Here is a 25,930-nt window from a genome sequence, read left to right on the forward strand (position 1 = left end):
TTAATTTGGTAATCAGTAGACCTACTGTTTGTCTGGACCTTTTTGGTGACAGATGAATTACATAGTTGTCAGGGAGTCCATCCCTTCGTCCAGCTGTTCAAATAATCATATGCCCTTGGGGTCCTTTCATCATCCCCACAGAGTAACAGGTGCTAAGACTGTCTATACATGAGCTATTGTGACAGTTTCTCTGAATCTTACCTCAAGTTGTCTAGCTTAGGCCAACAACAAACATTAAAAGAGAGTTAGAACTAGAATCTAACTTCCACAAAGGTGTTATTGAAACATAATTTTTTCTCTCTAAAGCCACTCTCATTTCCATCAAAGATAGCCAAATAAAGATTAACCTATTTGAAAAATAAGTTCAGTCCTAATAAACTTGGCCTGATTATTTACATAAGCATAGTAAGAATACTGATTGACTATGTAAGTTTGCTTATATATATATATATATATATAATATATAATATGTATATATATAATATGTATATATATAATATGTATATATATAATATGTATATATAATATGTATATATAATATGTATATTTTGTTTGCTGGAATTTCTTATAAGGAATTTCCAATTAAACTTTTAATAGGCTTTCAAGGCCAGAAACCAGTCCAAATACTTGCTGTCACATTTGCCTTCAATACGTGTAGATTTGGGTGAGTTGCTTTTCTCAAGGTCTCCAAAATCTGAGGTTCCTGCACTTGCACTTTACTCACCTGGTAAAGCTGCTGGGAACTCTGGAAGCAAGGTGTCAGGCTAACATTTCCAAGGGGCTTTATTGGCTCCATAAAGTCAACCTTCATTCCTTACAGCTGTCTGGTCACATCTGAGTCTGTGAATGTCTCTCTCAAATAATGACATTCCAGTCAAAGCCTTGGTTGTATAACCAGTGTTTCCAATCGTGCCCTGTTACAAGGAGAACAGATTCTTATTGAACTTATGTAAATAATTATAATTGCCACGTAAGAAAGAATACTCACTGAGAGCTTATGAATTCTGGAGGGTTCAGGTAGAGAGAAAAGATAAATGTTTCAGTTTGTTTACAAAGGAATATTTTATCAAATATCTGTAAGTAATAGATGTCATAAGAGAAAAATTTTCCTTAAATCTGAAAGAGCAAACATTAGATAACGAGCAGTGTTTCCAATAAGTCATAATAACTGTAATATTTTTCAGTTCGCTTAGTCCCATGTTATTAATTCCTATTTTGTGTGAATGCAGCTTTTCCCTTAGTTCCAGAAATTCTTACCCAGTTTAGCTTTATGATCTTGAAGATACCACAAATTTGTATTTGTAAAAAGTTCTTTTTATGAATCTTCTTGAAGCTGGAACACATTTGCAAGAGCATCAGAATGTAACTGTAAATGGCAGAACTCAAAAATGGGCATGGTTAAAAATCCAATGAGAGTCCCTTATAAAACAGTTGACAAGAAAATTTGGTTATTTTTGTGATGCACAGCACTTTAATAATTAGAATTTTAAGTGATAACGTTGTTCTAGAACATATTAAAATTTTAGGAATCTTATATACTTTCTGGAACATTTACTCACAGCATTTACTCACACAATAAACAGCATTCACTCACACAATAGAGCCTCAGATTTATCACCGTTTGTGCAAACTTCTCGTGTAACAACACACCAAATAGACAAGCCTAATTAGTTAAAAAGCCTTTAATTTAGAATTTGCATTTTGGGGAAGTTTGCTATAAACCTCAAAAGGTTCTAAAGAACATACCTAAATAGGATCATAGATTATTATAAAACAATATTTAATTATTCAACAAAGGTGGCAACAGAAGATTACAAAGGCAAATATATAGGGTTATATAGTTGTTAGCAAAAGTTAGCTCCTTTTTTTTTTTTTTTAACTTTATTTTGAGAGAGAGAGAAAGCATGAATCGGGGAGGGGCAAAGAGAGAGCTAGAGAGAATACCAAGCAGGCTGCATACTGTCAGTGCAGAGCCCAACACAGGACTTGAACCCATGAACCGTGAGATCATGACCTGAGCCGAAGTTGGGTGCTTAACTGACTGAGCCACACAGGCACCCTGAAAGTTAGCTCTTTTAATGTTGAGAGGATTTAGTTTTCTTAAGTAATCAAGGCCCTGATAAAACCAAATATAGAAATCTTGTTTTTTTCTGGGCAGATAAAGGAAAACAAAAAACTTTGTTTATAATTTATCAAGAGCAGACCAACAATCCACGAAAACTTTGCTTTTTTCATAGAGGGAAAAACCAAATTTCAATCTTATATTAGTGTACTTTTAAGACTCCTCCATCCCAGTTTTTGTTCTGAACATTCATAAATTTTTTTTTCCGGAGATTCCCTTTTACAAACCTACAACTTTTCTTTTTCATTCAGATTTTGCCCTAAGTTTTTTTTTTTGTCTCCAACCAGTCTCATTTCAGGACATAATGACTTTCTTTTCCCTCAACAAAAATGTATTTTTATTCTCCATACTTTATCTTACCAAAAACATATCTCTAACATCCCTTGATTGAGTACAGAGATGTTTTCCTTATTATTTCTAGTAGTCTCAATTACATTTATCAGTATTTTTCATGCTTAGAAACCTTAATTTCTAGTAGAAACTGAGTAGTAAGCAATTGTGAACTGTTATACTAGTATTCTTTAAAGATTTTTTTAACATTTATTTATTTATTTTGAGAGAGAGAGAGAGTGCACAAGCAGGGGCAGGGCAGAGAGAGTGTGTATGTATGAGTGGGAGAGGGGCAGAGAGAGAGGGAGAGAGAGAGAGAGAGAGAGAGAGCGAGAGAGAGAGAGAGAGAGAATCTCAAGCAGGCTCCACACTGTCAGAACAGAGCCCAATGTGAGCTCCAACCCATGAACAGTGAGATCCTGAACTGAAATCAAGAGTCAGACACTCAACCAAATAAGCCACCCAGGTAACCCCCCCCCCCGCCGCCGCCGTGTTCCGTAGATTGGCACATTTATGAATATATTTCATAATTTCTAAAACCATATTTCTTCATAGTACAGTCTTTTAATAAAGCATGAAACGTATTTATTAACAAACCCAAATTGATCTTTTAGTTTTCTTATAATAAGACAGTGTAGGTAAACCTGTGTTTAGTATTTAATGTTTCGTTTTATCTTATTTGGAAAAGGCTTAGATATCCAATGAGTTTGAACCAATTTATCATTTAATTACCTAGCAAAACTTCAAGGCTACTAAAGATTTTGAAAGCTATAAACCTTTTTATATGTTTAACCCACTTGTTCTTACAATTACCCATGTGAACTGCATGTGACAAAATCAATCATTTTAAGTCATTGTTGAGACATTGCAACAGATACAACACAAATTTAGCTCATAAATTCAGGTAGAGTAAAAGCTGATATCTGTATTATATTTGATCTTGATAACTCTAAAACTCATGTCTATTTTAATGAAACCAACAACCTTGAAGTAGCTTTAATATTGAATATGTTGCACCTGTGTCTACCAAAAAGTTGATTGGGGCACCTGGCTGGCTCAGTGGGTGGAGCATGGGACTCTTGACGTCAGTGTTGCAAGTTCGAGCCCCATATTGGGTGTAGAGATTACTTGAGAATAAAACCTTAAAAAAAAAAAAAAAGTCAATTCCTTCCCCACTGTCAATTTTATCTGGAGCTCCAGTGGGGAAATCTGAAGTGGGCCACTGAAGTCCAGGGGAGTCTTTGGGCCCCTTCACGCTGATTTGGGAGGTGCTTCAGTTTGAACCTCATAAGGAAGTAGCCCGACAGCTTGGGGTGCTTTTTGCTCCTTGATAGTGAGGGTGGGGGGAGCAGGAGCTGCTGGTGTTGACGGCCCGAGGATCATATAGGAGTAGCCCAGGTGGAGGTACAGGAACAGGAGGAGGGGGGAGGTAGAGGCAGAGGTGGCAGGGGCACCCCCCGGCAAGGCCAGAGGCAGATTCAAAGTTTGGACTAACACTTTTCCATCTGTTTCCTATCTCTCCCTCCTGCGAAACAGGCATTTCCCCTGGTTGCTTTTCAGCCCTTTCGAGGAGCTGGAGGAACAGGCCATGGGTTGGACTTTGGTTCTGGTGCCTGGGCTTGGGGCGGTGGATTTAGGATGTCCAGTGTCTGCCTGTCTCCCTCCTCCTCTTCCTCATTCCGACATTTGGGAAGGGGGTCAGGTGTCTTATTGGATTTTTGTCCACACTTGTCTCTCTGGTCCTTCAGTTGGGTCACTTCCCCTGAAGCATCTTTATTTTTCTTTTTTTGATTTTAAAAGAAGTATTTTTAGAAGTGGTCACAGTGCCCCAGGCTCAGGGTATAGGATCTGGGGTGCGGCCCCTCTGTGCACAGGTGGAAGCCCGGGGCCTGAGCTCCCCTGCTTGGGGAGCAATAACGATGCAATGAAGCATCTTTATCATGGGGGAGCTTAAAAGCCTGAATGTAGGGAATCTCATCTCGTGTATTTGATCTCTGACAGAGTAACTCCGGTTGCGAGACGGTGTGATGATTTAACGATCCATTTAGTGGCCATCTTGTTACTGAGCTCAAAACATACATAGGCTCAGCAGTGTCACGATAAAATAGATTTTCCCTTTAGATACAGGATCACAACTGTAAGTGTGCCTATCAGACAGAATTCGCCCCAGCAGGCTGAGATGTGTGGAAATGAAATCCTCCCACCCTTATGCAGGCTACAGAAACAGACGAGGTCCGTCTCAGGTCTCCCTTCTTTGAGGAGAGAGGTACAGAGTCTGTTCCCACTCAGTTCTCTTTGGAGCTGAATGATTTAGACTCTCGTATTATTAGCCAGAAAATTTATACAAGCCTTCTATTAAAACATCAATTTGTGTAATGCCGAATTAAAACAAATAATCCATCAACTCCTTTAGGTTATTCCCACCTGGAGAACACTACCAGTAACCATCAACAGCTGGAATTGAAGTCAGGATCATCAACTCAAATTGAGGAGGTCCGGGTATCAGGAGAAGTCCCCCGATACACCTGTGAGGTGCTGAGAAATCGCAGTGGCACAAGGGGCCGGTGCTGGCACGGAGCAGCCGGGGTCCAGGCGACCCCCAGGTGTTCTCAGGTGAGTTGCTCTGATGTCCTGCCAGCTGTGCTGGGAAATGTTAATGCAAAATGAACAAACCTTTTTAAAATTTTTAAAAAGGAAAAGAGTGAGTTGAGCCCAAGCTAGTACGGCTGTCCAGGATACACAGTCTTCACAAAGAAGAGAGTGCTCTGGGGAAGGAACATTTGGTGCAGGGTTATATGGTTTTTTTCACATAAAGATTACAAATTATTATGACAAAGAGCATTCTAGAAAATTCTAGACTTTCTCTCGTGGTTTTAGTATGTGCAAGGCTGAATGACTTTAAAAAAAAATTTTTTTTTTAGTGTTTATTTCTTTTTGAGACAGTGAGAGAGTGTGAGCTAGGGAAGGGGCAGAGAGAGAGGGAGACAGGCTCCAGGCTCCGAGCTGTCAGCACAGAGCCTGACGCGGGGCTCAAACTCACAAACTGCGAGATCGTGACCTGAGCCGAAGTCGGACGCTTAACCAACTGAGCCAGCCTGGTGCCCCAAGGCTGAATGACTTTTTAATATTATGGGAACCAGGAAGGTTTTTTATCTTTACGTTTGGAATGCTTTTTGGTGATTTTTTTTAAAAAATAAAGCAGATGTACAATGTGGGCTCAGGGCAGGGAGAGGTCCCATGCTTTGAGATTTGGTTGAATCATTTTGTCCCTGATAAATGTTAAAGTAATGCTTTCCTGGGAGCCCACGTATTATTTAGGGGGTCTTCACAGAGGCAACAATGATATCTAAGTAGGCAATAAATTCTAGCGGCGAGGCCACAGAGAAGCCCACACTGTTCCTCCTCCCACAGATGGGGACAGAGGCTCAAGAAGTGTGTGCCCTGCTGTTGTGGTTGAGCCGTGTTCACCTTCAGTCCAGGTGTCTGTAGTGGCCCTCTTTGCCTGTTGAGGGCAGAGTTTGGTCCCCAACGCTCTTAAGGGGCCAGTGTGGGGCTGCCCTGGGCTTGAGTTGGGTCAGACCAGATGCCTGCCCTCAGCCCATCTGCCAGAACTGGTCACACTGAACTTCAGGGCTCTCTCCTTGTGTTGCCCCCTGAGAGGCTTTACTGATGGGCGGGGCCCGCAGTCAGACCTGACATCTGTCCCCAGTCAGTCTGCTGGGGTTGTGGTGACCCGGAACTACCGGGCTCTCTCTTTGTACTGCTCCTTGTGAGGCTTTTGTTCATAGGCAGGGCCAGCGGTCAGATCAGATGTCTGCACCCAGCCTCTTGCCGGTTACTTTCCCTTGTCCCCAGGGCAGGAGTCACTTTGGAGTGGCTGGTAGGGAGCCGCTTGCACAAGGAGAAGCTTGTGGTGTCGCTTTGCATGGACTCCCGCCGAGCGGGGCGGTTGGATCGGGTAGTCCACAGGAGAATGCGGGGGCTGTGGTGTTAGCAAGCTAGGTGGTGAGGGTTCACGTTGGTCCCACAGCTGGCTGTGTGTCTAGGCTGGGGTGAGGGCAGATAGTGCCCACCAGCTCTTTGGTTCTTGGAGAAGTTCCCAAAGATCTCTGCCACTCCGGTGCATGTGTTGAGGTTAGTAAATAAATCTCCTTCCCGTGTACCCCAGGCACTTTTCAAACTGCTGCTTCTTTGGGGGGGATTTTTTTGTTTTGTTTTTTGTTTGTTTTATATTATCTTTTGTTGGTGGTGTGTGTGTTTTTTTTTAATACTTTATTGTCAAGTTAGCTAATACACAATGTAGTCTTGGCTTCAGGAGTAGATTACTGTGATTCGTCACTTACATACAACACCCAGTGCTCATCCCAACAAGTGCCCTCCTCAGTGCCCATCACCCATTTCCCCTGCCCCTCAAACCCCCACCCCCATCAACCCTCAGTTTGTTCACTGTATTTAAGATTATTCTGATTTGCCTCCCTCTCTGTAACTTATTTTTCCTTCCCTTCCCCTGTGGTCTTCTGTTAAGTTTCTCAAATTCCACATATGAGTGAAAACCTTTATGACTTTCTCGGACTTATTTCACGTAGCGTAATACCCTCCGGTTCCATCCACGTTGTTGCACGTGGCAAGATTTCATTATTTTTCATTACTGAGTACTATTCCACTGTATGTATATATACGCTGTATATATACACTGTATATATATATATATATATATATATACACACACACACACTGTATATATACACTGTATATGGCAGGGACCGTTTCCTATGCCCTTGCTTTCCGGCTTTCCCAGAGACAACCCACTGATTTTTAAAGTTCTGGCGTCAAGCCCCACTAATTGTACAAACTCGAAGTTAAGCCCCTCTGGTCCTCAAAGCTACATGTTATGGGGATTTGTCTTCCCAGTGTAGGTCCCCTGTGTCCAGAGTGCCTGGTGTGGGATCTGTTCCTTTCCCTTTGTGCACACAGTGTGTCCCTCCCATTTGTGATTAGTCTCGTAGGTTGGTTTGCTTTTTAACCGGCTCTGCCCTTCCTACCATTTTGGATGTAGCCTCCTTTCTGCAGTTGCCTCTGAAGAGCCATTCTGCCAGTCTTTGGGTCATTTTCTGGGTCAGTTACACGAGTGTGGGTGGTGTATCTGTGGACAAGGTTAACCTAGGATCCTCCTCCACCATCTTCCCTGGAGTGTATTTTTGTGGATTGTGTAAGATACTGGCCCAGCTTCATTCTTTTGCGTGTGGATGTCCAATTTTCCCAACGCCATTTATCGAAGAGGCTGTTCTTTCCCCATTGTATATTCTTGGCTCTTTTTTTGTAAATTAATTGACTATATGTGTGTGGGTTTATTTCTTTATTCTGTTGCATTGATCTATGTGTCTGTTTTTATGCCAATATCACCCTGTTTTGATTGCTGTAGTTTTTTTTTTTTTTTTTAACATTTATTTATTTTTGAGACAGAGAGAGACAGAGAATGAACAGGGGAGGGGCAGAGAGAGAGGGAGACACAGAATCTGAAACAGGCTCCAGGCTCTGAGCTGTCAGCACAGAGCCCGACGCGGGGCTCGAACTCATGGACCGTGAGATCATGACCTGAGCTGAAGTCGGATGCTTAACCAACCAAGCCACCCAGGCACCCCTGATTGCTGTAGTTTTGTAACATAGTCTGAAATCAGGGAGTATGATTCCACTAGCTTTGTTTTTACTTCTGGAGACTTCTTTGGATCATCATGGTCTTTTGTGGTTACCTACAAATTTTAGGGTTGTTTGTTCTATTTCTGTGAAAAATACCATTGAAATTTTGACCAGGCTTTCATTAAATCTATAAATTGCTTTGGGTAGTGTGGACATTTAAACAATACTAATTCTTCTATTCCATGAGCACAGAATTTCTTTCCATTTATTTATGTCATCTTCAATTGCTTTTATCAATATTTTATATTTTTTAGTGTACAGTTCTCTCACCTCCTTGGTTAAATTTATTCCCAGGTATTCTTTGTGACGCAGTTGTAAGTACGGTTGTTTTAATTATTCTTTCTGCTACTTTGTTATTACCATATTGAAATGCAACAGATTTTTCTATACTGATTTTGTATCCTGTAATTCCACTGAGTTTTTTAGTTTTAACAGATTATTTGGTCGTGTCTTTAGAATTTGCTATACATAATATCATGTCATGGACAAATAGTTACAGTTTCGCTTCTTCATTTCTGGTTTGTGGGCCTTTTATTTCTTTTTCTTGCCTAATTTCTCTGGCTAGCATTTCAATACTTTATTGAATAAAAGTGGGGAGAGTGGGTATCCATGTCTAGTTCTTGATGATAGAGGGAAAACTTCCAGCTTTTTACCTTTAAATATCATGTTACTTGCAGGCTTGTCATATATGGTCTCTATTATGTTGAGGTACATTCCCTCTATACCCACATTGTTGAGAGTTTTTATCAGTGGATGTTGAATTTTGTCAAATGCTTTTTTTTTTTCATCTTTTGAGATGATTTTGTGACTCTCATCATTTATTTTGTTAGTGTGTTATATTACATTAATTTGTGGATGTTGAACCATCTTTGCATCCCTAGAATAAATCCCACTTGATCTAAGCATATGGTCCTTTTAATGTGTCGTTGAATTTTGTTTACCTATATTTTATGGAGGATTTTTGCATCTATGTTCATCAAGTATATTGGCCTGTGATTTTCTTGTGGTATATATCAGGATAATGCTGGCCTCATAAAATGAATTGGGAAGTACTCTTTCCTCTTCTGTTTTTTGGGAGAGTTCTAAAAGAAAGGATTGGCATTATTTGGTAGAATTCACCAGTGAACTTCTCTGGTCCTGGACTTTTGTTTGTTGGGAGGTTTTTGATTATTGCTTCAGTCTCCTTACTAGTTTAGTAAAATTGGTCTGTTTAGATTTTCTGTTTCTTCATGATCCAGTCTTATAGATTGTAGGTTTACAGGAATTTTTCCCATTTCTTCTGGGTTGTTCAGTTTAGAGTATAATTTTCCCAGTGGTCAGTCATGATCCTTTGTATTTCTGTGGCACCAATCTTTTCTTGGTGTGTCTAGCTAAAGATTTACACATTTTATCGTTTCAAAAACTAGCTTACTTTCATTTATCTTTTTCTGTTGCTTTTTTAGTCTTTATTTCACTTATCTTTGCTTTGATCTTTGTTATTTTTTTCTTCTACTAAGTTTGGGCCCTGCTCCTCTTTTTCTTGTTCTTTGGTGTGTAAAGTTAGGTTTTGCCTTTTTGGATTTTTTCTTGTTTCTTGGGGTAAGCATTTATTGCTGTGAACTTCCCTCCTAGAACTGCTTTTTCTGCATCCTATAAGTTTTGGTATGTTGTATTTTCATCTTCATCAAAACACTTTTTTATTTCTGTTTGGTATTTTTTTGCTCATGGGTTGTTCAGTGGCATGTTGTATGATGTGCATGTATTTGTGAATTTTCCAGTTTTCTTCTTGTAACCGATTTCTTGTTTCATCCATTATAGTAAGAAAAAGAACGCTTGATATGATTTAAATTTTCTTAAATTTATTAAGACTTGTTTCGTGGCCCAATATGTGATCTGTCCTAGAGAATATTCTTTGGGCGCTTGAGACTTGGTTTTTGGATGGAATGTTCTGTATATGTTTGTTACATCCATCTGGCCTAATGTATTTTTTAAAGCCAGTGTTTCCTTATCGATTTTCTATCTGGACGATCTATCCACTGATGAAATTGGAATGTTAAAGTACTGTAGTATTATTGTATTACTGGTTATTTCTCTCATTATGTCTGTTAATATTTGCTTTCTATATTTTACCATTCTGGGGTGCATAAATATTTACAAATGCTATATCCTCTTGGTGGGTGACCCTTTTATTATATAATGACCTTCTTTGTCTCTTATTACAATCTTTGTTGAAACTATAGCCACCCCAGCTTTCTTTTTAAGGTTTCCTTTTGCATGGGCTATGTTTTTCCATCTCTTCACTTTTAGTCTGTGTGTGTCCTTCCATCTGAAGTGAATCTGTTGTAAGCAGCATATAGATGGGTCTTTTATCTATTCAGCCACTCTGTGTCTTTTGTACATTTGGCTTTTTTTTTTAAACGTTTATTTGTTATTGAGAGACAGAGAAAGACAGAACATGAGCAGGGGAGGGGCAGAGAGAGGAGGAGACACAGAATCTGAAGCAGGCTCCCGGCCCTGAGCTGTCAGCACAGAGCCTGATGTGGGGCTCGAACTCACAAACTGCGAGATCATGACCTGAGCCGAAGTGGGATGCTTAACCGACTGAGCCACCCAGGCACCCCTCTGTGTCTTTTGATTAAAGAATTTAGTTCTTTTATGTTTAAAGTAATTCTTGATATGTATGTACTTAATTGTCACCTTGTCAATTGTCCTCTGGCCGTTTTGTAGTTCTTTTCTTTTTCCCTTATTCTCCTCCCTTGTGATTTGGTGATTTTCTATAATGGTATGTTTGATTCTTTTTCTATCTTTTGTGTATCTACTGTAGGTTTCCGCTTCCTGGTTATTGTGAAGCTTACATGTAACAACTTATAACAGTGTGGTTTAAGTTGATAAGAACTTAAGTTTGAACATCTTCTAAAGCTCTACATTTTTAACCCCCACCCACCTGTTTTACGTTTTTGTTCACAATTTAAGTCTTTGTATTTTGTGTATCCCTTAATAAATTATCGTAGTTATAGCTATCTTTGCTACTTCATGTTTCAGCTTTCATACAAGCTTTGTAAGTGATTAACCCACCACCTTTACAACATTAGACTCTGAATTTTACTATGTATTTACCTTCACCAGTGAGATTTATACTTTTGTATTTTCTCGTTACTAATTAGCACCCTTCATTTTAGCTTCAAGAAATCTCTTTAAAATTTCTTCTAAGGCAGGGTGACTGCGTAGCTCGTTTGGTTGAATGTCCAACTTTGGCTCAGGTCATGATCTCACGGTTAGTGAGTTTGAGCCCTACATCAGGCTCTCTGCTCTCAGCATGGAGCCCACTTCAGATCTTCTGTTCCCTTCTTTCTCTGCCCCTTCCTCTCTGGTTCTCTCTCTCTCAAAAAGAAAATTAAATTTCTTCTAAAGCTAGTATAGTGTTAATGAACTTCTTTTTGCTTGTCTGGAAGACTTTTTATCTCTCCTTAAATTCTGAATGAAAACATTGTCAGGTACAGTAGGTATTCTTGGCTGGAAGTTTTTTTCTTTCAGCACTTTGAATAACACTCCCTTCTGGTCACCAAAATTCTCCTGAAAAATCTGATCTTACGGAGGAAAATCCCTCTTACAAAAGAAATTGGTTTTCTTTTGATGCTTTTAAAATTCTTTCCTTGTCTTTAACTTTTGACATTGTAATTGTAATGCGTTTGAGTCTCTTCAGCTTTGTATTTGGAACTCTCAGGGTTTCCTGGATCTGGATTTCTGTTTCTGTCCCCAGCTTAGAGAAATTTTCAGGTAGCTGTTCTTTCTTCAGATGAGCTTTCTGCCCCTTTCTCTTTTCTCCTTCTTCTGGAACCTTTTAATACAAATATTGGTCTGTTTGATGTTATTTCATAAGTCCTATAAGTTCTCTTTTCTACATTGTTGGTTTTTTTTTTTTTTTTTCTTATTTTTGCTGCTCTGATTGGCTGAGTTCTGTCTGCCCTGTATTTGAGTTTTCACGTCCTTTCTTCTTCTTCATCCAGTTTACTGTTGAACCCCTCCGGTTATTTTTCAGTTCATTTATTGTATTCTTGAGCTGTCCCTTGGAGGAGGACCTAAGTCAGCACCTAGATTCAGGCTGATTGTACGTAAATCAGACTGTCAGGCAGCAGCTTTTAAAGTATACAAATATATATAGTCCTATAGGACTGCAAGCATTAGGTCCTGCCAGCTACCTAGGCTGGGCACCCTGAGCGTCAGTCACAAACATTAGGGTGCCAGGCAACTATATGAGCTCCTTTCTGGGAGATACCAGCTATCTGAGGCAAGGCAGATGGAGGGCACAGGGCGGAATCTACTGACTTACCGGCTAAGTACAGCATCTTAGTAGGTCTCTAGACGTATGTCAAACCAAAAGCCAGCCCCTTCGGTCGAAAGCTCCAGGACACACAAATAGTCCCTTCTCACAGGAAGAATGGGGGTGTGTTTCAGTCTGTATTGTACCCTGGGGTTTGCAGCAGTCCAGAGACTGTCTGCCCGTTTGTGGCAGTCAGTTGCACGGGATACAGGGATGCCGACCCTGCTGGCCACCAGAGCGGAGCAGTTAAGGGGCATCCATGAGGTGGTAGCTGCAGAAAACAAGGCAGCAGACGTAAAAACGGGGCACCAGACGTTGTACAAGCTCCCCTCTGGGAGATACTGGAGCATGGCAGAAAGAGAACAGAAAGATAGCCGTCTGAGGTCTCCGGAAAGGTTTGCAGTCGGCCCTTAGATGTGTGTTTGATTGCAAGTCTATCCCTCAGACGTAGCCATGGAGATTAGCTAATAGGCCTCTTTCACAGAAAGTTTGGGCTCTTTGGACCGTTGCCTCTTGCTTTGCTCTGGAAATGGTAGACAGTCAAAAACTCTTTCTCTGTTGGTGACAGTCCCGTGTGACTCATTAGCCGGTCGGCCACCACGGCCAGGCGGTCTAGAGATGTCACCTTGCAGCACCTGCAAGAATCGGGGCACCCGATGAGGGTCTGAATTCCTTTCTGGGAGATACTGACAAGCCGGAGTGAGGCAGAGAAAGAGGGCAAGCGTGATGTCCACCAGGCTCCCTTCCCCGAGAGTCCGTCAATGGGCCTCCGGACGTGTGCCAAGCCAGAAGCCTGCCCCTCAGGCCGAAGCTCCAGGACAAGCACAACAGTCCTTTATCACAGGAAGACTGGGCAGATATTGCCGTGGTGTTAGCTGGCCATGAACTGTCTCTCCAATTGTTACAGTCTTGTGGGTCCCCAGAATGCAGGCGCTGCTGGCCCCCAGAGCCAGGTGACCCAAGGGGCGTTCACACTGGGTGGCAGTTGCAAAAACGGAGACACCCGGTATAAAACCAATACCAGGTGCATGTAACAGCTCCCCTCTGGGAGATGCTGGTGCTCTGGAGGGCAGCGGAGGGAGGGCATAAAGATGATGCCTGCTGGGGGAAAAAAAGAAGGAGCCTGGATTAAAAAGAATTTTTTTTAAAGTGTCTACTGGCCTCCATCCTTGGAGAGTATGCCGGCAGGCCCCTAGATGTATGCTGAATTAGATGCCTGCCTCTCAGGCCGATGCTTTAAGATAGGTAAAGAAGCTGCTTTCACATAAAGTCTGGCCGCTTCTGCACTGGGCCTGGTGCCAGTGAGTCCAGGGGCCTGAGCCCTTCAACAGCCATTTCTCAGTTTGCACGATAGCCTTTTGGGTCTCAGGGATGCAAACCCTGTGGGCTTTCAAAGCTGTAAGTTTCAGGGGCTTATCTCTCAGCGGTAGGTCTTAGAAGTTGGGGTTCCCGATGTAGGGTTCAAACCCTTCACTCCTCCCTGAGAAGCTCTGGATTTCCAATGCTGGGGGTGGGGTTTTCGGCAAGATTGCATCTCTGCCTTTCCTAAACACTTCAGTGCGAGTTGTTTGCCCGATGTAAGGAGTCCCTCAGCTTTTGTTTTCAGAGGAAATTGTTCATTTGTAGCTGTACATCTGGCGTGTCTGTGGGAGGAGAGGAGTTCAGGATCTTTCTATGTCTCCATCTTGAAGGAGCCTTATTCCTTTTTCTGACTAAATGATATTCCATTATATGTAAATCCCTTGTGTATCCAGTCATCTGTCGATGGACGTTTAGGTTGTTTCTCCTTTCTGGCTGTTGTAAGTGCTGCTGTGAACATTCACGTACAGGTATCTGAGTGCTTATTTTCAAGGTTTTGGGGTATATATATACCTACTTGGGACAATTGCTGTTTATATGGTAATCCTGTTCCTGTTGTAGAACTGCCAGACTGTGCCAACAGTGGGTGCAACACTTCACATTCCCACCGGCAGCAGGCGAGGGATCCGGTTTCTCTGCATCCTTGCCAACACTTTTTTTTTTTTTTTTTTTTTAAGTAAGTTCCAAGCCCAGCTTGGGGCTTGAACTCACAACCCTGAGATCAAGAGTCGCACGCTCTACTGACTGAGCCAGCCAGGTGCCCTTCCTTTTTTTTATAGTTATCCTAGTGGGTGTGAAATGGTATTTCACTGTGGCTTTGATTCGCATTTCCCTAATGACTAATGTTGAGGACGTTTTTATACCCTTGTTGGCCGTGTATATATCCTCTTTGAAGAAATGCCTATTTAAGTGAAGACAGTCAATTTTTACAGTGTTTTCATAGGACTTTTTGTAATTATAAATGCACCAGAAGTTTTATTGTAGCTCTAACTTTCAAGCAGATTCTGATAAGACTTTGAGAAACCGTCTTACGGTTTTACTAAGCTTCATCCACATCACATGAAGGCAACAACTTAAAATACAGACTCCATTAAGGTATGTTTTGCTATCACCTTGGAGCCTCTTTAGAGCCATTTTATCCCCACTGGGTATCGTTATTGGAGTTTCTGGTACTGATCATCAGTATGAACCCTTAGGTGGCACTCTTTGATTAAAACAGTATACTCCTCAACCAATATAAATACAGTAGGACATCCTAGGAAGAAAAGTGGCCTTTTTTTTTTTTTTTTCTTTTTCCTTTTTTTGAGGGATTATCTCCCAGGTCTGCCCAGAACTTTTTCTCAATTTCTGTTGCAGGGTCTAATCTGTCCCATCTCCTTTTACCCCATTTCCAAAGATCCGGACATGAAGATCTCCTCCAGGAGACTGTCAGTTGTGGAACAGGAAAGAGGTAGGTCCTGATCTCGCACCATATAAAGCACCCCTAGGCTGAAACTGTCATCTGCTGGCAATTGTGCCTCCCAAAGAAGCCCCCCACCGATGTCTTTCTGCAGAGAACCTCCTTCTCTGTGTCACAGTCCCATTTCCTTAGTGGGGTCACTGTCCGGGAGCTGCCTGCCTGTACTGCAGCTGGCTCAGCCCATTCAGCCCTCCCAGACTCAAGCCTCAGGTCTGCCTCCTCTGCTCTCCTGCCCTTCAGCATCCTGATTCCCCTTTGATCATTTGCTCACTTCCCAGCCCCATAGGTGGAAAGTTACCTATGTTTTTATTCTGGTTTCAGAACCTAGGTCATTTAAAAAAATCGTGCCTCATCTAAGTATGCTAAGATCCACCCTCCCTTGAAACGATTGGTCTGGCCAAATATAAATCCATACCCACCACCTTTCAGGTCTAATGGCTTTCTCTCAGTAGCTTCTCCCCTAATACTCAATACCCTGCCCCTAACTTGTATTTCTCACCAAAGGACCCCTGCGTTTCTTTAGAAACCTTGCAGACCTAGATTCTTCTGTCACATACCCTACTTGAAATATCCTTTCCAAAGATTTTACTAAAGCATTTATTTTTTAAACAAAAATATACATTAAATCTGATTTACAGAATATAGAAATAATTTATCCAAAGCAATTTGCATTTTACAATTGTTAATATTGCACCTAGCAGTGTAAGTCTTTGACACATTTGCGTTGTCGACCTTTCCCACAATTCACAAAACAGGAGAGGAAACGAAGAATACAAGCAAACTTTTCTTTACCAAAGAAAGAAAGAACAACAATTTACAGTTTATGTACAAAAGTTGTAAACTTCCAGAACTTTACTTCCATAGAATAAAGAGCCATACATTCTTTTATCATTCCTGGAATATGAATGATTATACATGTTGTGATTTCCTCATAGGAATTCAAAGGGACAGGTATTGTGAACATTCACAGCCTAATGGTAAAGAACAGAATTATTGAAAACACTTCTGTATCTTCACTAGAATATGGGAACTAGCCTGTGAAAAACTAGCGTGTGAAAAGCCTCGAGAAAAATAACTTTTGCCTCTTTGAGGATAGTTTCCATAATTGCTTAAAATCATTTTCAATTTTAAAGGATACTCTGTTAGAAATGTGGCTGCCAACAGCCTTTTTTTCTCTGAAGACAAGTGAAAAAGTGAGGTGTCTGTTCAAATCCCTTATAAAACACATGTAGGCAGACACAAAGTTTGCTTTTCAAAAGAAAGCGTTACAAAGTCACAATTTATCACGGCTACCCTTAGTTTTTAAGAACTTTAAAAAAAAAAAGTCCATAAATATTTAAATGCATCTTTTCAAAATGGAGGGAAGGAAGTGGCTAAAATATGTAGTAGTAAGAGTAAACGTAGGTGATGCACACTTTTAACCTGGTAGTAAACCGAAGCAGACTGAAACCTTGTACTTATGAAATGTGAAGTGATTTTCCTTGATTGAACCAACAGGAGAACATGAAACCATGCAGCTCATTATCTTCCAGGTGATGAACATTCAGCATTTTTTCTGTCGTGGCCATTATAAATAAAAGGTCTTTGTTAAGAAGGTACCCAATGGGGCAAAAAAAAAAGTAACCTCTGGTTATGTATGTTGAAGATCCCAGGCAGGAATGATCTCATTGTAATTTTATAATGCGGTACCATTTGCACTGAAATATAAGCCAGTTTCTAATTCTGCTGTCCCAGATCGAGACTGGATTACGACATCCCCTCTGAAGCCTAATGAACACAAGCAGTTGAACAAGAGGACTTTTGAAAAGGTATTCTTGGCTTCGCCGTTGCAATAGTCCAGCCCAAGTGGTTTGTTACAAAAGTTGTTGTCTTTAACATCCTCGTGACAAATTCAGTTTTTGGTTTTTTAAAAAGTCCTGAGAGTTTTTCATACAAAAATAGACATCTGTGTGCGTGTGTGTGTGCGCGCCGGCTTCGCCGCCGCATCAGCTCTCCACAGTCCGCCGATACTCCGCGGTGCCCTCGGCTATGATCGCGTCCAGCGGGGAGCGCTTCTTCCGGATGCTGCGCCCGGAGGAGATGAGGTCGGCGTAGCCGCGCTGGTGCGAGAAGGCGTAGGCGGAGCGCCGCGAGGACACGCCCCGGCGGAACACGTGCTGCCGCCGCTTCCACTGCTCTTCCGCTTTCAACCGCTTGCGGTGCTTCTGGATCTGCGGGGGGAGGGGGCGAGGCCGACAATGAAATGGAAGGGCTGTGGTGGCGGAGGTGGACGGGCACTAACGCCCAGGGGGTGGGGTCCCTCCTGAAGGCTGTCTTGTTTAAGGCGGCATCGCCGTGCTCCTTTTACAGGGGATGGCACGCCGAGCGGTTACGTAACACTTTCAAGGTCTCGGACCTTCTAGAAAACGGGGAGCCGAAATTCCCACTCGCCTCCGCTACTGCTCTTTGCCACTGACAAATTAGACTGGGACAGGTTCGAGAGAATTCCGTCGTTCTCTTCCCCTTGTTGCTACTGCATCTTCTGGTCAACAGACGTGGGAGAATATCTAGGGGGCACTGAAGGTTGCTTGCCTAGCATCTTCTCTCTCCTTCCTGATGAAGAAGGAGTAGAGTCAAGAACACCTTTCCTGCATACAGTCACAACCCTCTTGGGCTGTGGAGACTGCTCCCAGGAGCAGGGCTGATTGACTTCCCTTGCTCCGCACGAGTCCGGCGATGGCCGTGTGACCTCATCTGGCTAAGGAGATCTGCATGATGTGGCCTGGGCCCTCCCAGGCACAACTCTCGGGCCGCTAAGAGAGAGCTATGGAGCAGTCTCCTGTCTTCATCTGGACAGGGGTGTGTCAGAAGGAGGTGCGTGGAACTGCAGTAGCCATCCCCCCAACTTCAAGGTGAAGCTCATAATGAGGATAGCAGAGGGGAGAGATGGAAAGAACCCCAGTGCTTTTGACAGACGTTTAGGTGCTCAGTCACCAGAGCCTGAAGCCTGCTGCTGATTATGTGAATTGAAGTGATACATTGTTTGAACAACTTGTGGCTCAGACATTCCACCAGAAGAGGTGGCATTTTCTATACGTAAGTACATACCCCAACCTATTTGCAGGGCAAAATGTTAATATTGTAATTGTTAAATTAGGGGATAGACATGTGGGGGTTCATTATACTATTCTCCCTTTGATAATGTTTAAAATAAAAAGCATGAAAACAAAAATCCCTGTCCCAAAGGACTTCTTTGCAAGACGGAGTTAAAGAGAAGTAGTATTAAATAAATCTCCATACCAAACTTCCCATGAGTTTAGAATTTTGCAGGAAAGCTGCTGTGGGGACACGCTCTGATTTCTCTGAGGGGTGCTCAGAATGAGGAGAATACTGGTTTTTCTATACCTTATCACTTTCTGATGGCCAGATGGTCATTGACAAGAAGCGTATGGCAACGACGGGCAGTAAGCACACTGCAACGGTCAGAATGATGGTCAACCAAATGTATGGCTGTCTCAAGGCATTTGATGCTGTGCCTGCAAAAACGTGGAGGATGAATCACAGAGGTCCTTTATCTGAAGAACATAGTTAATATTCCGTAACCCTTACATGCATTGTCTATGGTAAAATTTTACAGTCAGATTGGCCTCCCCAGAACATTCCATCACTGCTGAAGGAATGAACATTTTAAAATAGGACCAAGCAGGGGCGCCTGGGTGGCTCAGTCAGTTAAGGGTCCGAATTTGGCTGAGGTCATGATCTCACGGTCCGTGAGTTCGAGCCCCGCGTCGGGCTCTGTGCTGACCGCTCAGAGCCTGGAGCCTGTTTCAGATTCTGTGTCTCCCTCCCTCTGACCCTCCCCCGTTCATGCTCTCTCTCTGTCTGAAAAATAAACGTTAAAAAAAAAATTTTTTAATAAATTAGGACTAAACAAAACAAAATCAGGAAGGCAAATGTACATCAGCAAATGACTAAGCGAAAAATAAAAAGTATGTTTGTTGACATCGTATTAGGTAAAAACGCAAAATTAGGCAATCTATTATACTTCTCAATTTTTCCAGGAATTTATTTTTCAAAGTTTTATAGTTTGAAACTCCAGATAACAATAACAATTAGCACTGCCGTTTGTATGACAGGTCTTAACCCTAGGTGTTTTATTTGAGTCATGCCGTTTAGTCAGCTCTGAGGGATAAATAAGTTTCCTCTTTGCCTCATAAGAAAATTGTGCAGAAGTAAAAAGATTCGCCCAGGGTAACAAAACTACCAATGGCCACTTCTAAACTAAAACCCATATCCATTGGACTAGAGCCATACTTTTTCCACTATAGTTCGCTGCTCGTTTATGGCAGAGGAAGGAACAATTCTATCATACAACCAGGTAATCATATTACTATCCAATTTAAAGCTACAATTAACATCCCCTAGAGCCAAATTTGTCACAGTGTTTTCTGTTACTTACACTGTAAGTTTATAAAAATGCCTTTTTTGAAAAAATGTGTTGTTATACTGCTAAAAATGTGTTTAAAAACATTCCCTTTGGGAATATTCTAACAGGGCACTAAGTTTTTTAAAACACAAAACAATGCAACCAAAAACAATCGCAAAAAAAAAAAAAAAATGAGCTTAATCCCAAGAAAAGGGTTACCATAGCAATGGTCTTTTTACAACTGGTCATAAAAAAAAAAAAATACAAACTCATCTTTTACAGGGAAACTAGTTCATGGGGATTTATTTTTTCCATTGTGAACTCAAAGCTACTCTATTTAAGAAATTTGTAAATTCTGATTCATGATATTATAAATTTTAAAATATGTGTGAAATAGCAATTCACATTCATTCTAGCATTTATCATTTGTCCTATTTTATACGGCTATAAAGTATTTAATTTCCAAAAATTTACTTACTGCTCTGCATTCATTTTTCTAATGATGTGACAGTTTTCCACTTTTGAATTCTAGAATTTCCTCATACATGATTCATACTTGATTAGCTAATGTACTATTTTTATTAGGTCTTTGAATTATTTCTACTTTTTAAAAATAATTGGAATCGTGGTGGTGGTATAATCTTTGTACAAATTAGCCTTTCCAAAAATTGGTATGTTTTATCTTAAGGTGTTTTCTCCGATTGGAAATACTAGGTCAAAATGTATGAGAAGTTTTATAGGACGTGACATATTTCCAGATAGTGCTTTGAAAAAATTAAATTATATTAATAGTTTACATGCATACTCAATTTCCCATTACCTACCAATATTAGATTGGGGGGGGGTGGGGATAAAAACTAACTGAACAGATGCACAATTGTATCTTAAAACTTTTTAATTTTGCTTTCTTACTGTCACATTACCACACTTCCAGCCCACCACTGTTATTCATTTGCCAGTCAGGACATTAATTTTCACTAGCAATAATTTTACACCTTGTGTTTTACTTAGAAGTTATGTCAGAATCTAAACGAATAACATTTCTTTACACCTTTATGTTTGGAATTTAGAAAATACCAACCTGTAAATTGAAATGCAGATGGAAAGAGAACATGTATCCCAGCACTGTGAAAGTCAAACATGATGCCAAAATAAAGTGCAATGCTTCCAAAAATTGAAAAAGCATTCACAAAGGTCCAGTAAGAAGTATCCAAGCCAATCTGTTGGGAAACCAGAGAAAGACAGAGCACTCATTTTGGGGAGTCACCAAGAAATAAAGGATCTAAGGATTCTGAAAACAGAATTCAGCAACTTAAGCATGATCTGGCTTGAATACTAAACAAACAGAAACTACCCTCGGCTCAGGTGAGAAGTAGGAAATGTGCTTGGTGTAAGGGGTGACGATAGCGTTCATGTTTTGTAAAATGGCAGAGGCTTAGCTGGAGGGAGAGTGACAGCCAGATGGCTATGCGCACTGGTCTATGTACAGAAATCCTGGTAACTCACAGATACAGAGAACACTTGACCAAAGCCATGTACCTGGAAGTTGACTGTTATTATAAGAGCAGAAGCAATCGTCACAGCAAAAGACTGGTAGTCCGAAGGTGCCTCTCCATCCTGCCCCACAGTTTGCAGATAAGCTCCAAGAGGTATGAAGAAGAGGACCATCGATGTTAAAATTCCGTGCACCAAGCTTACGAAGAATCTCTTATAGTTGAAAAGTAAGTCTCTTTGTCCTACTATGTACAGCCCAGGGAAGCGGAGGCTCAGTTTGTCACTCACATCCTTAAAGGGAAAACACCATTAGCCGCGTATCCACCAGGAATCGAAGAACTCCGAGATCCATCCTCACAAAGAGTGTCAACTTACTCAGTTTTAGGAAGGCAAAAACTCGACAAGGTAAGTCCTGATGAGTTGGCAGTGTGCAGAGGCCAACGTCTTTACTTTAGTTCACCATTACTTGATATTTAATTAAGATAAGGATAGGTAGAAATTTATTATTTTGCTGTTCATAGAAAGCAAACTAGTAATTTCAAAAAAAAAAAAAAAATGGAGGGAGGCTATTTTTACCTCCTGGGAAAACAGATTCTGATTAATTCTTTGGGAAAGTATTTTCACATACAAGTTGATGGGTTAATTCCAAATTATTCTTTTTATTCATTAAAGTACTTTAAGTACCAAGAATCACTACCAGATAGAATGTGAACTAGTTTGGGAATTAAACACCTAAGTTTAGAGAAGTATTAAAATAGTTGATGTTTACAGTAAGTTATAGAGACATACTATACTGTCGGGTGTCTTAACGAGAAACTGTTAGTGTCCAAAAGGAAGATAATACACTTTTTTGTCAATGAATTCAACCCAGGCACAGAAATCCTCGTTTCTTACTATAAAACAGGAAGCACAGTTGCTCTTGTTGCCTGGCAACAGGATAGCCATAGGGTTTTCTCAGGAAGAAGGGGAAACCAAAAGAATGCAGTGAAATAATATTTGCTTTTTGCTTCTCGAACAGGTGCTCGGTCTGCCCTGACGTGTCCCTGTGAGCACGAGGGTCCTACCTGGTCAAGCAGCCCCATGAGGAGCACGGGCAGGCTGGAGTAGAGCACGTTGTAGAGCGTGATGAACCAGTCCTCGTACGCCGTCTGTGGGGAGGTTAGAGTCTGCGTCACAAACCAAGACCTGCTGCTGGCCTGGTCAATGCACATGCATTCTTTCTCAACTGGGAGGCCCCCAGCATGCGTGGGGGCTTCTGCCAGAGTAAACCCCACTCCTCTGCATCTGCAGAAGGTGTGAGTTGGGTTCAACGGAATGGGCAGAATCCACACTCCGCAGAATAGACCTTCCTTCTAAAATGAATGGGAGAACATACACCAAAACATTTTTTGGGAAAGGAGTCCGTCCATTCTATGTGAAGAATGCTGGAAAATACGTTGGTGCCGATCCTTTCTGTATCCCTTTGTTAACAAATTCGGAATACATAAACCCACAGACCGGCCCAAGAAGCACATAAGGTATCATTCGAATGTTCTTTACTTTTACTTTGCAAGTCCAGCATTTCTATTTAAACATTTTGTGAAGCAGAATTTGAATTTTAAAAACAGGCGCCTGGGTGGCTCCGTCGGTTAGGCGTCTGACTTCGGCTCGGGTCATGATCTCACAGGCTGTGAGTTCGAGCCCCATGTCAGGCTCTGTGCTGTCAGTGCAGAACCTGCTTTGGATCCTCTGTTCCCCCTTCTCTCTCTGCCCCTCCCGGTTTGCTCTCTCTCAAAAAGAAACGTTTAAAAAAAATACGCTTCTGAAAAGGATGCACAGGGTTTGCGCACACACATCCTCAGGGTGGCAGAGAGGAAACAGGCCTGCTGGTCACCACCAGTGGTGGTGGTCCTGCATGGGAGCAGGAAGAAGGCCCTCATGTGTTCAAGGTTGCTTCTGACCCACGGTTCCCAAGGCTCCTCTGATACCATTTGTCTGAGGCACACCATCAGAAGTTTGGACAACCACCGGCGCTGACAGGTTCAATTTTACTAGTGATGCTTTTCTGCCGTATCACTGTTTTAACATATATGACCCCCACTCCCATTTCAGCCATAACTTAAAAAAAAAAAAGATTGAGAACAGATCTGTGATCATCCAAAATTTCGATAATCCCTTTAGCCTTGATCACAATAGCATTGTTGATTTGCTATCAAAGTTGAATAATTTATCATTATTCTTTATTTATTTTGAGAGAGCAAGCGAGCACGGGAGGGACAGAGAGGGGGAGAGAGAGAATCCCAAGTGGGCTCTGTGCTGTCAGCACAAAGCCTGACACCAAACTTGAACTCATAAACTGTGAGATCATGACCTGAACCTAAGCTAAGAGTCAGACACTTAACCAACTGAGCCACCCAGGTGCCCCTTATTGTTGTTCTTAATGGCAAGGTGACTTATAAAAAATCTCAGGTGAAGGCAAAACACATAAGCAAAAGCCAGGAACAAATCCCAACTTTTCAAAGGCAAACTAAAGTATTTTTAAAGCATCAGAAACATTTTAGAAACATCATCGGGGTGCCTGGGTGGCTCAGTCGATAAAGTGTCTGACTTCGGCTCAGGTCATGATCTCACAGTCCGTGAGTCTGAGCCCTGCATCGGGCTCTATGCTGACAGCTCAGAGCCTGGAGCCTGTCTTTGGATTCTGCATCTCCCTCTCTCTCTGTCCTTCCCCTGCTCACACTGTCTCTCTTTCTCTCTCTCTCTCTCTCAAAAATAAACATAAAAAAAAATTTTTTTAAAGAAACATCATCTGTAAACTCAATCTGTGCCTCAACTATTAGGAGAGCATCAAAACTGCAAATATGGAGGGGAAAGGTTTTTTTCAGAAGTAGAGTTTTATTTATGTAAGAGTTCTATTCGTCAGATAATAATAATTCTTATATTACCTGTGCAGAGTACCCATTGAAGAAGGAGTACCAGAAATGAACCAACGTAAATGCGAAGTTTTTGTAAAAGAAATATCGAAGGAACTTGCACATCCTTATGTAAGACCACCGGCCGTGTACCAACAGCAATCTCTGCAAGTATCTGAACTGGGCAAAGGAGTAGTCACTTGACATGACAGCTTGCATGCCTTCTTGTCCACTTATTCCAACACCAATGTGGGCAGCTGTGGGGCGGAGGGAGAAGATAAGTGAATCATAAGCTAATTTTAAAGCAAAACATGGAGATGATAAAAATGTTTCCACAGCAAAACAAAGAAACAGACATTCTTGGAGCAATGAAAACTCTTGCTCATCAGCCCCGCCCCAGCTTCTGAACTCAACTTTATGTCAGAGATACAAGTGGCTAAAAAAAGCACATGGCAAGGGCTCTGAGGACTATTTGTGGAAGGATCTCAAGTGGGCGGTAAATTCCATTTGGGTTTTCTGCCCAGCTCATAAGCCATCCTTCCCACCCACGGAGGGAACCCAAGGAATCCGTGCATACTGTGTGTCCCTGCCTCCCTGGCCACAGCTGAGTCCGCTCTGGGCTGGTAGGTCATCGGTAGCATATACACATTGGCTCTCCCAACCTTCATGTCACCCTTGTTTATTGGAAAGGTGGGAAAGCAAATAAAAACCTAACACCGCTCTGACTTCCTCACAGCAAGGTTCTATTTGTGAATTGGGTTCCATCATTGCGAGCCACCTGGAGCTCAGCGGCCCTTCCCTTTGTGGCATTTCTGTAGTAGAGTTCATATCCTCTCTCCAGCTGCCCGGAGGTTGACGGACAAAAGTTTTTCAGCTGAAAAGCCCTTCACAGAAGCCTCAAAGTTAGAAGCTCCTCTGGTGCATGACTAAGACATTCGAGGCTCAGCCTGGCACCTGCTGCTTCAGTCTTTCCAGCGCTTTTGTGAGCACTTGATCCCTTACATTAATCACTTCCTGCTTAAAGTACCCAGTGGGGTCTGTTTCTTATACTATCCTTGGCACAGAACCCAAGCTGGACCAATCCGTGTCTCTTTCACATTTCGGAACTAAGATTTGGGTTTGTGTTTGTAATTTTAACTTCTAAATTCTTGAGTTGTGGGACAGATATATTTATTTCCAAGGGGTTCTGAGAGGCAGAAGTAAAGTGGTCTAGAAGGAGGATTGAACAGAAGCTGGGTTCCTGGTTCCAGCATCTTCCTGAGGTCTGGCTTTTTGGGAGGCATGAAACATCTTTAGATCTTTTAAAATAAATTTTTGTCTTAAGCTTGCGTTAGCTGTTCTTTAATATTTACAATCAAAAGTGTTTTAACTAAGATACTAGTTTATATAGTATCTGATAACTATAAACTTCCAGCATTTAGTCATGGCCCACCATGACCTTAAGAGACACAATTTTTTTTTTTTTTTTTTTTTGCTGCAGAAGGTTTCCAGAATGGATAAAAATGAAAGTGACAATTCTGTCCATCCTTCCAATAGTCACTTAGTCACAGTTTCAACTTAGCGAATTACGAATTTTATATAGGTCTTAAGAGGCATGGAACTAAAGACATACTGAGATCTGCTAGAGAATGTGTGTTGGAGAACACAACCTGTTATTACTCAGACCCAGAGAAGTGACTGCCAACTCAGCAGCGTTTCCAACTGAAAGCGGCTCCAAAAATCCTGCCTTAGTGGCAGAGTACAGGGTCTGGCAAATTCAAAGTGACACAGTGACTTGGCCAAACCTATGTTTTCAGTAACACTTTGCAATTCTAAAAAATAGAATGAATTGCATGTCTCATTCAATATTTATGACTTCTTTTTAAACACATAA

General features: G+C 41.6%; 2 protein-coding genes across 6 annotated transcripts in view; one reads left to right on the forward strand and one right to left on the reverse strand.

Moving 5' to 3' along the window:
• The window catches only part of LOC107179470, a 44,851-nt gene extending 20,667 nt beyond the window's left edge, over positions 1-24,184 (forward strand). Inside the window, exons 2-6 of one of the 3 annotated variants that reach the window (XR_006209645.1) lie at positions 4,866-5,065; positions 15,165-15,258; positions 17,002-17,075; positions 22,185-22,683; positions 24,099-24,184. Coding sequence is in view for 2 of the 3 variants with exons in the window: in XM_015536803.2 (XP_015392289.2) it covers positions 4,866-5,065; positions 15,165-15,258; positions 17,002-17,075; positions 17,617-17,643 (395 nt within the window). In the remaining variant the exon portion in view is untranslated. Of the gene's footprint in view, positions 1-4,865; positions 5,066-15,164; positions 15,259-17,001; positions 17,076-17,616; positions 18,343-20,742; positions 20,830-22,184; positions 22,684-24,098 lie in introns of those variants that run through there. The other 2 variants (XM_015536803.2, XM_042961344.1) reach the window with 2 other exon arrangements.
• The window catches only part of ATP8B1 (ATPase phospholipid transporting 8B1), a 126,056-nt gene continuing 116,459 nt past the window's right edge, over positions 16,334-25,930 (reverse strand). For all 3 annotated transcript variants that reach the window (XM_042961341.1, XM_042961342.1, XM_042961343.1), the window contains 6 exons: positions 24,091-24,314; positions 22,231-22,314; positions 21,212-21,457; positions 20,754-20,892; positions 18,652-18,782; positions 16,334-17,477 (listed from right to left, as the gene is read on the reverse strand). In XM_042961341.1, the coding sequence (XP_042817275.1) occupies positions 17,253-17,477; positions 18,652-18,782; positions 20,754-20,892; positions 21,212-21,457; positions 22,231-22,314; positions 24,091-24,314 (1,049 nt within the window). In that variant the 3' untranslated portion in view covers positions 16,334-17,252. The remainder of the gene's footprint in view (positions 17,478-18,651; positions 18,783-20,753; positions 20,893-21,211; positions 21,458-22,230; positions 22,315-24,090; positions 24,315-25,930) is intronic.

This window comes from Panthera tigris, chromosome D3 (genome assembly GCF_018350195.1).
Source record: "Panthera tigris isolate Pti1 chromosome D3, P.tigris_Pti1_mat1.1, whole genome shotgun sequence".
NCBI lineage: Eukaryota > Metazoa > Chordata > Mammalia > Carnivora > Felidae > Panthera > Panthera tigris.